General features: G+C 42.7%; 1 protein-coding gene across 1 annotated transcript in view; it reads left to right on the forward strand.

Annotated features, from left to right (window-relative positions):
• PARVG (parvin gamma) overlaps positions 1–11,282 on the forward strand; it is a 31,208-nt gene extending 19,926 nt beyond the window's left edge. Inside the window, exons 8-13 of the mRNA XM_074227140.1 lie at positions 841–863; positions 3,705–3,766; positions 3,877–3,945; positions 7,648–7,749; positions 8,988–9,060; positions 11,048–11,282. Coding sequence (XP_074083241.1) covers positions 841–863; positions 3,705–3,766; positions 3,877–3,945; positions 7,648–7,749; positions 8,988–9,060; positions 11,048–11,157 — 439 coding nt within the window. The 3' untranslated portion in view covers positions 11,158–11,282. The remainder of the gene's footprint in view (positions 1–840; positions 864–3,704; positions 3,767–3,876; positions 3,946–7,647; positions 7,750–8,987; positions 9,061–11,047) is intronic.
• Positions 11,283–16,638: the final 5,356 nt, after the last annotated feature.

Genomic DNA, 16,638 nt, shown 5'->3' on the forward strand with positions numbered 1-16,638 from the left:
AGTCCCTTCCCTCAAGCATCCTATAGATCCAGTGAACATTTCTCGACTGCTACAACACTATATAGGATGGGAGTGCTGTGGTATCTATTCTGTGTATGGCAGCATTCCTTCCAAGCCTTCTACCTGTTTCTCTAGATGGAAAGGATGCTCATGTTCTATATTGGAAAGAATATATCACTCCCTTTTATAATTGAGGAAAAGTCATCCAGAGGTGGCAAACTATTTGTCCAGGGTCACATAGCTAGTAAGTGGTAACATTTCTGATCTGCTAGTAATTACATACTACCCGATAAAGGGCTGTTTTTGGTAAACTGAGAATTTGGGGTTTCTATAGGGAAAGGTAAATGCTTTAGAGAGGCATTCCAAGAATTCATCTCCCCCTCAGCAATGCTGTCATTAATATTTATGATGATGATCATCATCATCTTTTTCCCTCTCTGGATCATAAATCATTTTATGAGCTCGCCTCTTGTTTTCCATTTGGGCTGCAAGATACATTGGGGGGTTGTGTCCAGAGCTAAATCTCTGACCCCTCTGCTGAAAGCAGTTTGCTTCTCCTAAGCCCAAGTTTCCATTTGTTTCTTCCTGCGTGTGCCTCCATTCCCTGCAGCTTAGGTATAGGTGATGGATGACCCTTGGAAGAGCCTCTGGAATGGCCTGGAGTCTGGTCAGTCCCACTGACTCCTACAAATGAAGATGGAGGAGCGGCTGATTTGGGAAGTTTTGCTGGAGAGCCTTTCGGTTACCCAGCTTCCCACTGGGCTGAAGTGCTGCCTGCAGGGGGAAGGATGGATGTTGGCAGAAGATGGGTTTTTAACCACTTTTTTCTTTTGTTTTTAGAATGGATTCAAATCAGCAGTCAAGTAAGTCCTTCCCCCTAGGTGGAAAAGTGGAAATCTCTTCCTATTCCTTGACTGTTGCTAGAGACATGCATGATGAATGAGCTTTCCTTGCATTCAATTCAGTTTCTCCCAAGAAACATTTATCGAGTCTCTTGTGTTCTTGGGAAGGGGAAGCAAGTCATAGAAAATGGAGTCACTTAGGGGTCACTTAGGAGATCTGGGTCCAAGTTCAGCCTTTGACATATACTTATCAGTGCTCCAGGTCAATCTCTAAGGTCCACAGGCAAGTCAATGAAATGCTTTCATAAAGGGAGTTTCTATATGGGAAGATGTCTACTCTGAAAAAAAGTCGTAGACCTTGACTTCCTCCACCCTTTAAAATGTCGTGGAACTGTTTTGGTACTGAAAATGAAAAAAAAAACCCCACAGTGCCTGTCCTCAGGAAGGGGGACTCTAATGAGGGGGGGGTCCATGTACTGGTCTCATTATCTAGTATGAAACCCTCAAGTGTCTTATTTTTTTGCTTCCCTGCTTGTCCATCTGGTTTTTTTTGGGGGGGGGATTGGTAATGGGTTAAGTAACTTGCCCAAGGTCACACAACTAGGTAATTATTTCATGTCTGAGCCTGGATTTAACTCAGGTCCTCCTGACTGCAGGGCCAGTGCTCTAGCCAGTGCACCACCTGGTTGTTCCCATCCATCTTTTAGAAAGTTGGATGTCTTGGGAATGGCAAAAGACTCAGAGTTAGGAGACCTGGGCTCCAATTTTTGCCCCACTCCCAGCCTAACTATAACATTTAGGGTCACCTTCCCCCCTCTCTGAGGCTATTTACTCATCCATTAAATGCATTAACAATGTTTTCATGACCTTACCACCCAACATACCATGGAGTTCAAAAGAAGTTGTGGCCATAGAAGACTTCATAACTGTGTATGAGAATTGAGTTTACTGTTTTCTAAGACTAGAATCACAGCATTTCAGACTAGAAGAGATCCTGAAGGCATCTCGTCCGTCTCATAGCAGGTCAGAAGTTCCCTTCACATAAACCCCATAGCAGTTTGTGCTCATTGAAGACTGAGGAAAGAACTCACCTCTTCCCAACATAGTCCATTTTCCTCCTAGACAACTTTCATTGTTAGGAAGATGTTTAGGTGGAGCAGCTAGATATTTGGGTTCAGATATCATAGGATAAAGACTTCTGATTTTGCCGGGTCTCTTTCCAAAACTAAATAAAATAAATCCAGCAGCCTGAGATCAACCTAATGATGAGCCTCATGACTAAGCAGATGCAACTACATTTGGTTTATATTCAGTATTTCTGATTTCCTTGAGTTATGAGCATCAAGAAAATGATGCATGTGAAACCTTTGGAAGTTGCAGCTCACCCGGTGAATAGAAAGACTTTTTATTCTCTTCCTATGTCTTAACTCAAGCTCCCAAACTGGTTAACGTAACTTTGCCCTCCTTATTTCCAGGATTCAGTAGTAAGTTTGTACAGGGCTTTTGGTTTGTAAGGAACCACATCAGGAAAGACAGAGATACACAAATGAATCGAGCTCCTACTCAAAACCCTTCCAACTTGGTGGAATATAGCAACATTTATACTAGTGCATGGTGGCCATTTAATAGGTGTTTGACTGACTCACAGATTAAACTTTTTCTAGTTTAGTTTTGAGAACCTGGAATCACCTTGGATGATGCCAGTGAGGGTAAATATGATGACCTTAAGGATCATATGAACTCAGACAGCTCAACTGCCCTGTCTTTGTCCCTCTTTGGGTCTGTTGTTTTGCCTGACAAGGCTATCTTATGCATTATTCCTCAAATAGATCTGACCTCCTGATATTGAATTCTTCTTTGGATCTCTCACATAGAAAGGATGTTAATAATGAATGAATAAATGGATAAGTAAATGAGTGAATAAGCAAATGATTGCATGAGTAAATGAATGATGGAGTGAATAAATGAGTGAGTGAATGATGTTTGTTGAATGAGTGACTGAAAGAGTAAGTGAGAGAATGGGTGCCTGAAGGAATTTGTTAGTGGATAAGTAAATGAGCGAGTGAATAATTGAATAGGTGAATGAATGAGCAAATAAATAAAGGGATAATGGAGTTGAATGAGTATGTGAATAAGTGAATGAGTGAATGAGTAAATGAATGAACGAATGAATAAGGGAATATGTAAGTGAATAACTGAATATATGAATAAATAAGTAAATCAAAGGATAAATGAGTTGAATGAATAAATGAGAAAATAAAGGAATAAGTAAATGAGAGAACAAGTGAGTTAGTGAAAGGAAAATTGAATAAGTGGACATGTGAATAAATGAATAAGAACAAGTGAGTTTAATGAGAGAATAAGTTAATCAGTTCATGGCTGAAGGGTAAGCGGATGCACGAATGAATTAATGAATAACAGAACAAATAAATACATGAGTGAATGACTGAATAAATGAAGGAATAAATGAGGTGAATAGATGAATAAGAAAGTGAATGAATGAAGGAATAAATGAATGAGTGCATGAATGAATAAGTGAAGAAATAAACATGATGAATGGATGAATAAGTAAATGAGTGAATGAACATGTGAATACATGAATAAGGGTTAGTGAATGAATAAATGGATAAGTAAATGAGTGAATAAGTAAGTGACTGAGTGAGTAAATGAGTGAATAAGTGAACAAGAGAGTGAATAAATGTGTGAGTGAATGAATATCCAATTATCCAGTTGATACTAAATGCACTGGGGCCGGCTCCAGAGAAGGGAAACCCTCTAACGATGGGCCTCTTTGGCTCAGCCTTTGTTCCTCTTGCAGGTAATAGAATCCTAATGAAACCTTTATTGGATATGTTTCTGCAGAAGTCGACGTCTTTGATGAATTATTTAAACTAGCCCCAGAGAAAGTGAATGCTGTCAAAGAGGTAAGCAAGACCCTGACTCTACTGAAAGTTGTCATGCAGTGGTCTATTGCAGGTTGCTCTGAAATGCTCAGTTCTCTGAAATGCTCAGTTTTTTTTCCCCTTTCTCTTAGGCTATCATGAAGTTTGTCAACAAGAAAATGGAGCGTTTGGGGTTGTCTGTACAAAATATCGATACTCAGGTAGAGATTCTCAGAATATTACCTGGTTTCATCCAGGGATCTGGGCACCAAGCTACTCATTTTCCCCTTGGATATTCATTAAAACATAGATTTTCTGCTCTTATGATAACTTGGGTGATGACTGGAGATCCCTTTAGCTAGAAGTAGGTGGAGAGAATTCATGTTGACAAGTCTGTTCATGCAAAGCTGTGATATCCCTAACAGGTTAGGGTACTTTCCTTTTTTTCCTTTCAATGGCTATCTTATGTGTAGACTCGAGCCAGGCGCTGGGGGAGGGAGAAGGTGATTATGGTGACATTCAATCCATTCAGTGTCTACACGTGGCAGAGCCCTGGGTGTGAGGTTAGGGAGACAAAAATGGTTGGTAATACCCAGCTTTAAAGAGCATCCAATCTGTTTGCGGGTATATGACATAGAAAGCCATCATAGTCTAAAGGAGAGAGAGAATTGGGGAGACAGGAAGACCAGGTCCAAGTCTCTCTTTGGACAGAGTAAGTTCCTCGGACAACTCTCTATGGCTTTGAAGGTACCATTCAGTGGGGGCAAAAGTGGTTTCAGCACTGGGAATTACCTCCCCAAATAGCTCCAAAATATGACATGCAGACAAATGAAGAGGCTGTAAAGAGCAAAGGAGAGACTGAGGGAAGGTGTGTTAGAAACAATTAAATAAGAGATCCCATCATACTGGGGAGATCAGGGAAGGCTTTCAGGAAGAGGGGTGTCTGAAAAATGGACGATTTAACCAACAGCAATACATTCATGGCACAGGAGATGATGATTGCTCTAAGGTGAAAGATGCAATGTTGCAGTTAGGCAAGAGAGAGTACTCTGTATGATATAAATTGTAGGATACAAACTATATGAACGAGAGTAATGAGAATGATTGGCTGGAGCCAGATTCTGGGGAACCTTCCCTCTTCAGCTGAAGAGGTTGGATTTCTGCACTAGACAACAGGGATCCCCACTGAGTTTTGATCAGGTGAATGACATGGAAGGCAGGGACAGGAGACAGTTCTTTTGAAGAGTTTTGCAGGAAAAGAGAAGATAACTTGAGAGGATGGTAGGGTCGAGGGGTTGTATCATTCATTTCATGAACATTTAAGCACTTACTATGAGTTAGCCTTAGAATCTGGTGCTAGAAAATCTTTCATTTCTTCCTGCATTTGCAAGTATCTTATTAACATTTGGACTCTGCCTGGCTGTTATTAAAATGCCTTCTATGGGGCGACTAGGTAGCACAGTGGATAGAACACTGGCCCTGGAGTCAGGAGTACCTGAGGTCAAATCTGCTCTCAGACACTTATTAATTCCCTAGCTGTGTGGCCTTGGGCAAACCACTTAAGCCCATTGCCTTGCAAAAAACCTAAAAAAAATGCCTTCTATGCATCTGTCTGTCTCTATGCATCCTCATTATTCATGGGTTTTGCTCCTGGGTCTCTCTGCTGTCTCTGACCTGCTGGGTGACCCCTGTAGAATGATCAGATCTGAAGAATAACACAGGATGGAGAAAGGGTTTGGAATGGGTTGAATGGAAGGGATGACATTATTGTGTTACTCTTTAGTATTCACTGAAAAACTCTTAGTCCAAGACAAATAGCGGGAGACCAAAACTCATCTAAGGAAATTCCATTATGGGACTTGAATGATGACTTCCCTCAGATAAACAATCTCCTTTTTGATACCCCTGAGGCTACTCTGTGGGATTATATTAATAAGGATGTGTGGCATTGCATACAGCTTTGTTTCCCTATATACCAACAGACAGATTCATGGGATCCCCTTGTATGGCCCTGTCTGAGGGCTCATTCTAGTGTAAAGGCAAGCTTGGGTCCTCAAAGGTTCTTCTGGGGAAATCCAAATGCTATCAGATCCCATAGAGATTGAAAAAGTTCTTTTAGCTGAAAGGTTGGAGTTAGGCTTAGAGGTAGAAGGATCCTAAGAAACTCTCTAGGGGTGGCTAGGTGGCACAGTGGGTAAAGCACCGGCCCTGGAGTCAGGAGGACCTGGGTTCAAATCCGGCCTCAGACACTTAATAATTCCCTAGCTGTGTGGCCTTGGGGAAGCCACTTAATCCTGATTGCCTTGCAAAAACCTAAAAAAAAAAAAAGGAAAAAAAAAGAAACTCTCTAGTCTAACTCCCTAACAGAATAGGAAACTGAGGCACAGGGAAGGAGAAATGACTTAGGATCATAGGAAAACAGATATAGGAGTAGAGGTAGAGGTGTAGTGAAGTCCATTACTACTGAGAAAGTGAATTATTAAAATTTCCTTATGAGTATTTATTTATTTATTTTTTAGGTTTTTGCTAGGCAATGGGGTTAAGTGGCTTGCCCAAGGCCACACAGCTAGGTCATTATTAAGTGTCTGAGACCGGATTTGAACCCAGGTACTCCTGACTCCAGGGCCGGTGCTTTACCCACTGGGCCACCTAGCCGCCCCCATTATGAGTATTTAAACCTTGAAAGTCAGCAACTACTACACATTAAGAGTCAGTTGATCATTTTGTTGATTGTCTAGACTTAAGAAATTGATAGAGAAAATGTTAACAATGCCAGTTGGACCTGGAACTATGTCCCGGATACAGTTTTTCTTTTGGGGACCCAGTTGTTAATCATTTATGAACATTCCTCTACCATAAAGAACCTAAGAAGCCATTTAGTCTGACTCCCCTAGTTTACGGATGAGGAAACTGAGACCCAGGAATATTAAGTGACTTCCCCAAGATCACTATGATAGTAAAGCATAGAAAAAAGGTCTAAAGTTACACAATGATAGTGCTGAGAATTAAATTAGAAATTCATATTTTTCCTTGCTTCCTTCCTTCCCCTTCTTAAAAAATTAGATCTCTGATTTCATTGATATAAGGAATTTCCCATGAGGAAGTCCTCTCTACCCAAGCAGAATGTCCCACTGTTCTGCCTGTTGTATGTTAAAGACTTGCCTGGGAGGCTAAGAGATTAACTAAAGTCCTGTTGCCAGTGTGTCAGAGGCAGGATTGTTGCCTTGGTTCTGAGGCTGACTCTCTAGCCATTATTTCAAATGGTGTCTCTCCATATTCTTTCCAATTCCAGTGATGTGGAAGGGCTGAGATCTGCATCAGAGAGAACACACACACACACACACACACACACACACACACACACACAATAATTGAATATGAGACTCCTAGAAATAAATGAGATTTTCGCTCCTGTATTACAGCAGGACAATGGAATGCTGGAGCTCTAAGGGACCCCAGAGGTCAACCCTGCCAATATCTCTGATGAGTACTTTGTTCTCTTGAGACTTCCTGTGACAGACATCTAATTTTTTCCTGGGGAATTCCATTTCCTTGTTGGAATACTTGGGCATTTTTCTCATCTGCAGAGCTCCAAGTTAAATTGGGTTAGACTCTTCTGTGCCTCTCTCCTGCCTCTGAGATAAAATCAACTCCTCTTTCTGGCTTTTTGAATCCACCACAATCTGGCTTTCCTTTGCAGGGTGGTTAGCTGTTCCTCCTGCCACACTGGTCAGCTAGTTCCTTCACGCATGCAGTGTTCTTCCACCTCATGTCTACTTCTTTGAAGCCTTAGACGCCTCCAAGACTCAGGTCACAGTCCACTAATTAAGCATACAGTAGGTGCTTAATTGGTGGATTGAATGGAATCCAGTTTCTCAGAAGCACAATCACCAAGCCGGCCCTCACAGTGTCTTCTTTTATAGTTTACAGATGGGGTCTTTCTAATTTTGTTGATTGGACAGCTGGAAGGTTATTTCTTGAACTTGAAAGAGTTTTTCCTGACCCCCAGTTCTCCTGCTGAAATGGTGAGTTGCTCCCCACTCCCCCCGCAATGTGCCAACGTAAAAAAGTGAGACAAGTCTTATCCTCAAGGAAAGCCCTGGTGGGCAGTCTGCAAACCTAAGGAGATCCTCTCTGCCAGGAGCTCACTAAATGCTTGTGATTGGACCAATTGATAATGTTCCCTGAGCTTTCTGCCCCTCAAGTGAAATAGAAGTGAAGAATAGCCCCTTCCCTACAGGCCCTTGGGCAACACTAGGCAGATGTGGGCTCTTCTGTCAGCTGAAATCACAGTGCCCTGAAGGAGGGAAGCCAAGGTCATTTGGGGCATCCTCTTTCTAATGCCAGCTCCCTCCCTTCACCCAAGAAAGATGGATGGAAATGGAAAGCAGCTCAGCTGGGCTCTTGCTCCTTGAGGGGGTCCTCTTTGGAGCAGGAGGGGGTGTCTGGAGGAAGGGCCCCCAATTTCCCAGTGATGAAGCTGATGGATGAAGACCTGGAGTTCCCCAGGAAGAGTTGGAGGATGTGCCTTCCTCCTTTCTCCTACCATCCATTTTTCTCTCTTCCCCTCCCTCACCCACTCCAGGCTGGGGTCCCTGGTCACCCAGAGCCCTCTCAGGTTCCCTCTCCAAGATATGAGTACAAGACGTTTTCTGAAGTAGATGTGCGTGCTCCAGGAATCGGAGGATCTCTTTCCCCAGGCAATGGCAGCAGATATGTTTGCAAGATAATTAAATGGTTTTCCTTTTATCAAAGCCTGTCAGGGTCATTGTGAGAGGACAACACCACCAGCAGCCTAGAGAGAGAATCACAGAAGCCTGGAAAGGGCCTTGGAACATATGATGTTAGAATATGGGCCACAGAATGTCAGAACTGGGAGAGGCCTTAGAACAGGGAAAGTCAGAGTTGGGAGGAGTCTTAGTTTTTAGTTAGTGAACCTCGCTTCTTTCCAGGTTCGAAGTCTGGGTCCCAGAGTTGTGGAATGATTTGCTCAAAGTCACATTGCCAATTTGTGGCAGACCCTGAACCAGCCTCCAGTCAGCTGAAGGCTCAGGTCCATTTTCTGTTTCTTTTCTTGTCTGGTTTGACTGAGAGGGAGCCAGGCCAGAGCCTGAGGTGCTGTCTCTGGTTTCATTTGAGTTGGGGTGATTCTCTCTCCCTCCCTCCCTCCTTGCCCATCTTGGCTGGTCTCCAGAACCATTACTCAGGTGAGGACAGACTGTGCTCTTTTCAATTCTCATAGGTACCTTTTTCTCTTTCCCAGCTGCATAATGTTAGCCTGGCCGTGGACTTGCTGAAGGAAGGAGACTTGCTTGATTACCCAGTCAACCCTGAAGGTCTGTGGGAGCCTGAACAAATGTTTTTGGGAGGAAGAAAGAGGGCTGGCAAGAAAACAGGCTCCTGAGAGCCAAGAAGCCTTTGTTTCTCATTCAGATGCTGCCTGTACCCCCATCAGTTAGTCAATCAACAAACATTTCTTAAACACTAGGTACTAGGCCAGGTTCTATACAAAGAAACTAAATTATAGTCAGAACATCTGAGTCTGCAGGTGCTTCATTGGCTAGGTGAGTCAGAGCATCTATCCCTTTGTCCGATCTCCAGTTCCCCAGTTTATGAAATGACGATGATCACGTCTGTTGTGGCTCACACATTTTTCAGAAATCTCAGACTTGATCTTCAAGAATCAAGGTGGGACTAGTTCAAATCAGAGATTTCCTAGAGGAAGCCAGTTTTGATTGGGGAGAGCTCAGAACTGGCCACTTGACAAGTTCTACTGATTATATCATGTGCTGATCAATCCCATGTCCTGTCCATTTCACCCCTGGGACATTGCTCTTGATGTCCATGGGTATCTCCCTGCTACAGATCCTCATCATCACCCACCTTGGCTAGTGCAATGGCTATTCCCACCCCTTTCCTTCTCCTTCCACCCATCCTTCTATCCTTTCCAAGATCATTTTTTTTTTAGATTTTTCAAGGCAAATGGGGTTAAGCGGCTTGCCCAAGACCACACGGCTAGGTAATTATTAAGTGTCTGAGGTTGGATTTGAACCCAGGTCCTCCTGACTCCAAGGCCGGTGCTCTATTCACTGCTCCATCTAGCCACCCCAAGACCATTTTTTAAATGAATATTTCTGCTTATGTCACTTCATTGCTCTAAACAAGCTTCAAGGAACCCCTACCGTTTGTTGAGCAAAGTTTGCTCTTCTCTGCCTGGTCCTTGAAGACTTTTGTAATCAAGCACCACCCTCCTATTCCATAGTATGTCACAATCCTCCCTTTCCCTAATGATACCATTCAAACTGAGCAACTGGTGATTTCTCACCTTTGTACCTTTGTTCATTCCCATAATGCCCTTCACCTCCTTATGCTACCCCATCTCTACTGGTTCAATTCCTACCCACCTTTCAGTGGTCCTAATCCAATGTCACCTCTTGTATAAAGCCCTCCCTAAATGCTCTCAGCCAGAAAGAACTTTTTCCATCTTTGAATTTTCACAATATTTTCTGCCATTCTCCTAGCCCTTTTAATAGTCTATTTTGTTTTGACTTGCTTGGTTGATTTTATTTTATTTTGGTGAGTTCATTGGTATAAGGAACAGTCAGTGAGGAAAACCCCTTCTGCCAATGAAGACTGGCAGTTATTTCTGCAGTTTCCAGTCTTTGAAAGTTGATTGGGAGCATAGAAAAGTTGAGGGACTGATCCAAGGTCAACAGCCAGGAGAGGTCAGAAGCAGCTCTTCCTGCTCCCAGAGATAGCTCTGAATCTTCTGGAAAGCACTGCCTGCCTTGTAGTGGTGGTGCTATTTCTTCCACTCTCCTCAGGGCTTTTCTCAAAGCTTCTAGAACACTAGGAGCAGTGGTTCTAGAATGCTGAATTTGGAAAGAAAGGATCTGGGTTTATATCCCAGTCCTTCTCTGTGCTATCCCTGCCCTGAGCAAGTTGCTTTCCTTTTCAGAGTCTTGGTTTCCTCATCTGTAAAAAGAAAGATATGACCTTTTGGTTCTAAATTGTGCTCTCATGATTCTGTGAAAAATTCAGTAAAATGATTTTTAAAATTTCTATTTTACAGAAAAGGAAACAGAAGTTCCAAGTGGGAAATGATTTGCATAGGGTCACAGAGGTAAAATTGTGAAACTAGAATTTGAGCTTAGGTTCAGTTTCAGCCTTTCTTCTGAGCCTTGCCTTCCTTATGGATTGTGGGATAGCCTCAGTATCCCCAGGAGGGCTCTGCATACCATTCTGAAAACACTAGGGCTTTAATAAGGAATTGTTGAATGAAAGACAAATAGAAAAATGTACATTTTCCTCTTCTATTCACAGATATCACCAGTGGAGACACCAAAGTTATACTGAGGGTGCTCTACAGCTTGTTTTCTAAACACAAGATGAATGAGACCCCTGAGGAGACAAAGACGGAAGCTGGGAGTTAGGAGTCCTTGAAGGTGGTTTGTGTTTCAGCCAGTATGAGCTTTATATGTGTTTAATCCCTGAAATCATAGAGATCTATGGAAGCAAGCTGAGTGAGCCAATAAATGTCAGCTGACCTCTGAAAGAATGTGACCCTCTGACCTTGAACTCAGTCTTGGGGAATGGATGATTGCCCAGGACATCTGATTAGCTCTTTAACCCCTGTGATCATGAGGGGACAAAAAGCTTTCCCTTAGCTTGCTGACAGGAGCTCAGAAGGCTTGTGTTTGGTTTTCTGATGACCAGGAGAAGAGGGGTGGTAGTGAATGGCAACACCGTTTTAGTCATATAATCCCAGAACTACGAAGGACCTCTGAGTTCATTGAATCCAGTCTCTATCCATATCAGATTCCATTAATTTATTAATTTATTTCATTCTTATCAAGTGTTCACCTAATGTTCCCTCTTAGAGGAGAATATTTTCAGTAAAGGGAATAGCCCTCCCATTAAATTTTTGGACAGCGCTTATTGTTAGGAAGACTTTCCTTGTATCAAAGAGATGAAATTTGTCTCACTGGACAAGCTTACCTTAGTGTCCTGGTCATGTCAAGGAGGGCCTCTAGTATATTGGCTGGACCTGCTGCAGTCAGCTTTTGAGGGGTGAAAGGGACAAAGATGGGTAGACTAGAATGAGTTGCCATCTTCCTCTTTGGAGGGAAAAACCATATTGATGAGATCACAGTATTCCAGTGTAACTCCCACCCAGAGAGTCACATGGAATGGGAACTGAATGGGACTTTGAGTGTGTGTGTGTGTGTGTGGTGGGGAAGCATGTCACACAACCAGGAAATGAACAGAATTCTCTCTATGTTATCTCTGACAAAAGAAAAGTCTCTGCTTCTCATATCCAGAATGAGAAATTCATAACCTCCCAGGAGTGGGATAGGGAACCTTTATGGCCAAGGACCATTTGGATATTTATATCATCATTCTCCTGCTATATTAGGTCAAACATTTAATTAATTACCCCCAAACCTCCTAGATTTATTGAATTTTGAGTTCCACCTGCAGTTGCCATGCAGCTCCAGATATGGCCCAAGGGCTGGACATTTCTCACCCCTGCATTAAGGCTGCTTCCATCATTTAGTCAAGTCAAGTCAATGAGACCTTTGTCAAACACTTAGTATGTGCTGGGACTATATTAAGGGTTGGGAATGCCCAGAAAACCACTCTCTCCAAAAGAGACAGGTCAGAATTGTGATCTTAGAGTGACAGGATAGAATGGGCAGAAGAGAGGGAGAAAGGAGCTGGCTATCCTCTTATTTTTCATGATTTTTGTTAAGCTTCTAGATGTAATAAAAGAGGCTTCCTTCCCTAGGTCTAGGTGTACATGACCATTTGAGAGGGTCAAAGGAAAGAAGGGGACTCAGATCCAAGGTTATAGAGCCCTAGAACATCAGAGCAGGGAGATCCTTTAGACCATGCAATGTCAGAGCTGAGAAGAGCCCTAGACACCCTTCTTTCTCATTGCCAACCACTGGAATTTATTGTTCTGAGATTCATGAGACATCTGGTGCCAACAAGTTTGAAAATAATCATCTTGCCTCTCCCAGAAAATTTAATTAAATCAGCTCACTGAAGGAACTGTATCTAAAGCTAAATCCTGTGGCTATTTTCACATATTTTGTAGAAAAGAAATAAAAAAAAGCTCTCCTTGGGGTGGCCTAATGGTCCTGCCTACCTATGGGGGAGCTTGTGCAGAAATTTCTCTTAACTAAGCCCTGGCATTTTCTATTTTCCAAAGGAATCAAACCTTGCAGGAGGATTAAAGATGGTATTTGCAGGGTTTCATTTCTAGAGCAGAGGAGATTATACCCCCAAATTGGCATTTTAGGTAGAAAACCATTGAGGGAGAAACAAGCGGAGGGAAGAGAGGGAAGGAGCGTGGGTGGCATCCACAGATAATCAGGTTGTTACCATGGCCTTCCATAGCAAGTTCACAAACAGCTTTGTTGGAGTCGGGGGGATCTGGGTTCACATTCCAAGATGGCAACTTTCTAAGTTAACTTTATCCAAGTCACTTCCACCCCTTGGGAGGAAGGGGTTAGATCATCAAGATCCATTTGAAACTGAAGTGAAATTCTTCTCCTTGAACTCTTCACAATCTGGCCCCAATTTTCCTATAGAAGCAAGCTCTTTTCTACATTGTTCAACAAGGAATTTTCATTTTAACGTCCCTGTAAGACAGAGACTACATCTCCATCTGACAAGTGTGAAGCAGAGCCCTAGAGAGCATTTGTGATTTGCCCAAGGTCACTTACCAAGGATGTTGTGGACCTGGTACCTGGAGTTTTTCTTAGTTATTCTTGGACCATATATTTTTACTTTTCATTGTCACCCTCACTTCACCTTGATACGTTTACCTGTGCTGTTTTTCTCTCTCTTAAATACCCTCCCTGCTTCTCTACCACCTGAATGTGACCCAGCAAAAGCCCATCTTCACCCGACTTGGTCCACTTGGATTTCTCTCTCCTCTAAGCATTTGGTTCCTGGGCCACATGGTCTAATCCTTCCCAGCACTCAAAAAATGTTAGGAGAACCTTAGTGGGATCAGATTCTTGTGAAACAAGGAGACCAGGGGCTTAGTGCCCCATAGAGTCAACAGGATAGAGGTTCAGGAGGCAAGACCAGAGTACAGGATCAGGTTTTAGAACTAGGGGGCCCTAGGTCAGGGGGTAAGTGCCCAGGGAAACAGGTACAATGGATAGGATTGGAGTTCGAGATGCAGCCAGAGCAAATGTGTAAGCCAAAGTCAGGGAACCCCAGGGTAAAGTCAAAGCCAGGTAGGATGGGAGAATCCTTAAGATCTGGGATCCTAAGCTGTTACTGAATTGGGTCACAATGACAGAGTCTCTGAGGAAAGGAAGGGCTACGAAGGCCTAAGGTTCTGATTGGTCTTGGGATGGCCTCCTTGGCTTCCCACCCCAGATTTGAAAATTAACAGCTATGCCCTCCACTTCACAGGGATCAGCAGTAATGATCTGGCCAATGCTGATGGGGTTGCCCAAGAAAGTCACCCTAATGCAGTTGTAGATCATCGGATCATAGATTTAGAGCTTGAAGGGACCTTAGAGGGTATCTCTGGTCTAAAACCTCGTTATTGAGAGGAAAAAAGTCATAGGATCTCAGATCTAGACCTGGAAGGAACACCACTCAACATCTAGTCCAAAACACTCATTTTACAAGTGAAGAAACTGAAGAGCCTCAGAGAGTTCGTTCTTTGCCCAAGGTCACACAGCATCTCCACCCTGTTAATGTTAGGCTATAAGAAGCCTGAAGAACAAGGTCTACAATATCTTGACTTTGCCTTTTAGATAATTTAGATTTAGATTATTTAGTCCAAAATAATCATATGAAGACAAATCAACACCTAGTGATGATGATGATGATGATGATGATGATGATAGAGGCAATGCTGAGGCTTTCATTAATCCTAACCCCAATCCCAAGGTTTTGCTTCCTAAAACTCCTTACCTCCATGAAATAAGCATTTTTTCTTCTTAGCTGAAAGTAACCTTTTGAGGAAGCAACATGGTGATAGACAACAAGAGTCACAAAAGCTGCTCATTCTTTCCACCTCAATGAATCTCCTTGGATGATTCCCTAAGAAGTTTATTAAGATAAGGAAAAAAAAACTGTGACAACAGGATATCCACAGTTGATTTTCTTTTGTTAATAGCAAAACATTGAAAACAACCTGCATGTGGTGATTGGGGAATGGCTGGAGAAATTGTGACACATGGACCAGAATGATATGCCCACAAAGGACATGATGACTAGGAGGAAGACAACGAAATGTGGGAAGACATATGAATTGGTGCAGGGGGAGGAAATCAGGACAGTCTGATATAAATACTATGCCAAGAATAAATAATAATAATAAAACCTCACATTTTATGGCATCTGGCCTTGGCATCTTTTTGCATTTATCATAGGATCATGTCCTTGTTCATGAATATAGAAATAGAAAGAACTTCAAAGCCTATTGATTTAATTCCTCATTTACAGATGAAGAAACTGAGACCAAGTGAGGCAAAGAGATTTATCTGAGGTTAGCAGATAGCAGCAGATGGATGATTTGAACCCATACTTTCTGATTAGAGGAACTTTCTCTAAACTACATTGTCACCTTATCCCCCCACCTTGTATAATAACAGCAATGGACATAATTGTCCATCTCTTCCATTTGATGCTAAGCTCACTAGAGTTTTACAAAAACCTCACTGGTCTTTGGAACTTGGCTCTTTACACAATAAAATGCTTCTGCTTCAGATAAACCTTTTCCTCCAACATGGTCCTCAACCCTCTTCTGGGATTTCTAATTTGCCCTTTGGTATCCTTCCCCGCTTCCCCAACTGTGACATCAGAAATGGGAAATCAATCAGACTTGCCTGAAGGGTCCACAAGCATTCATTAAGTGATTCTGTGCTGGAATCTCTTTCCTCTAACACCTTGGTCCTGATCCATTTTGTGGTTGTCCTTGTAGATGAGATGATCTAACCTTAACCCTAACCATAAATTCTAACCCTAAGCCTAACCTAACCCAACTCTAACTCTAACCCTAATCCTAAACTCTAACCCTAAACATGTGGGGTAAGTTGACTTCACCCCTGGTCTTGCTTGCCCTATCACAGATGCTTGGTGCCCTTCTAGAAGTTTAGTAGGTCAGGTTTTGAGATAAAAACTATACTGGAGGCAGTTTTAGAAGACTATCATTACAGGTCCACATCTATAATCCAAGAAAAGTATGAGTAGAGACAAGCAGATAAGATGATTGGGAGGAGAGAAAACTAAGACATCAGACACAGCCCTTTAGTTTACTTCTTGATAGGAGGCGTTCTGGGAGAGACACAAGGAAACACACTGGGGGGTTCAAATTATGGGGTCAGGTCCTTTCCCAGGCCAGAGTCTTATCTATATCCATGGGTGTACATAGGAGGTATAGGCAAAGTGTGTCAACATACCTAGTCTACACTCTCATTACTCACATGCCCACACTGTACTCACTCTCTGTCTACCAATGAATGCCACAAGACTATAATGTCACATAACTATAATTTATCTAGTAGCAAGCAGGAAGTTCCATTCTTCATTTTCTTTAATTTCTCCCCATTGCATTCAGCCCCCTTCCTTCCTGCCCCCCACCACTTCATCCATCCGTCATGGTAGCCCTGCACAGTTATTAGGGGGTTGGGGTTGGGGTGGGGCTGGTTGGGTGTTGTCCTTTGCCGAAGCACAGATCTTCACCATTACCCCTGGCCATGGTCCTGACTATCTACTTCAAGGTCAGTTCCTGGCAGATTGATGGCTTTAGATAAGAGCCGGCCCTCAGGCTAGTCAATCATTAGACTTCTGTTTGAGATGTGGCATCCTGAGACCAGAGCTGTACCCAATTGTAAGTGGAGTAGAAGGAGAAGAACATTATTAAGGCCAGCCATGTTCCC

The sequence above is a fragment of the Macrotis lagotis genome, chromosome 2 (assembly GCF_037893015.1).
Source record: "Macrotis lagotis isolate mMagLag1 chromosome 2, bilby.v1.9.chrom.fasta, whole genome shotgun sequence".
NCBI lineage: Eukaryota > Metazoa > Chordata > Mammalia > Peramelemorphia > Peramelidae > Macrotis > Macrotis lagotis.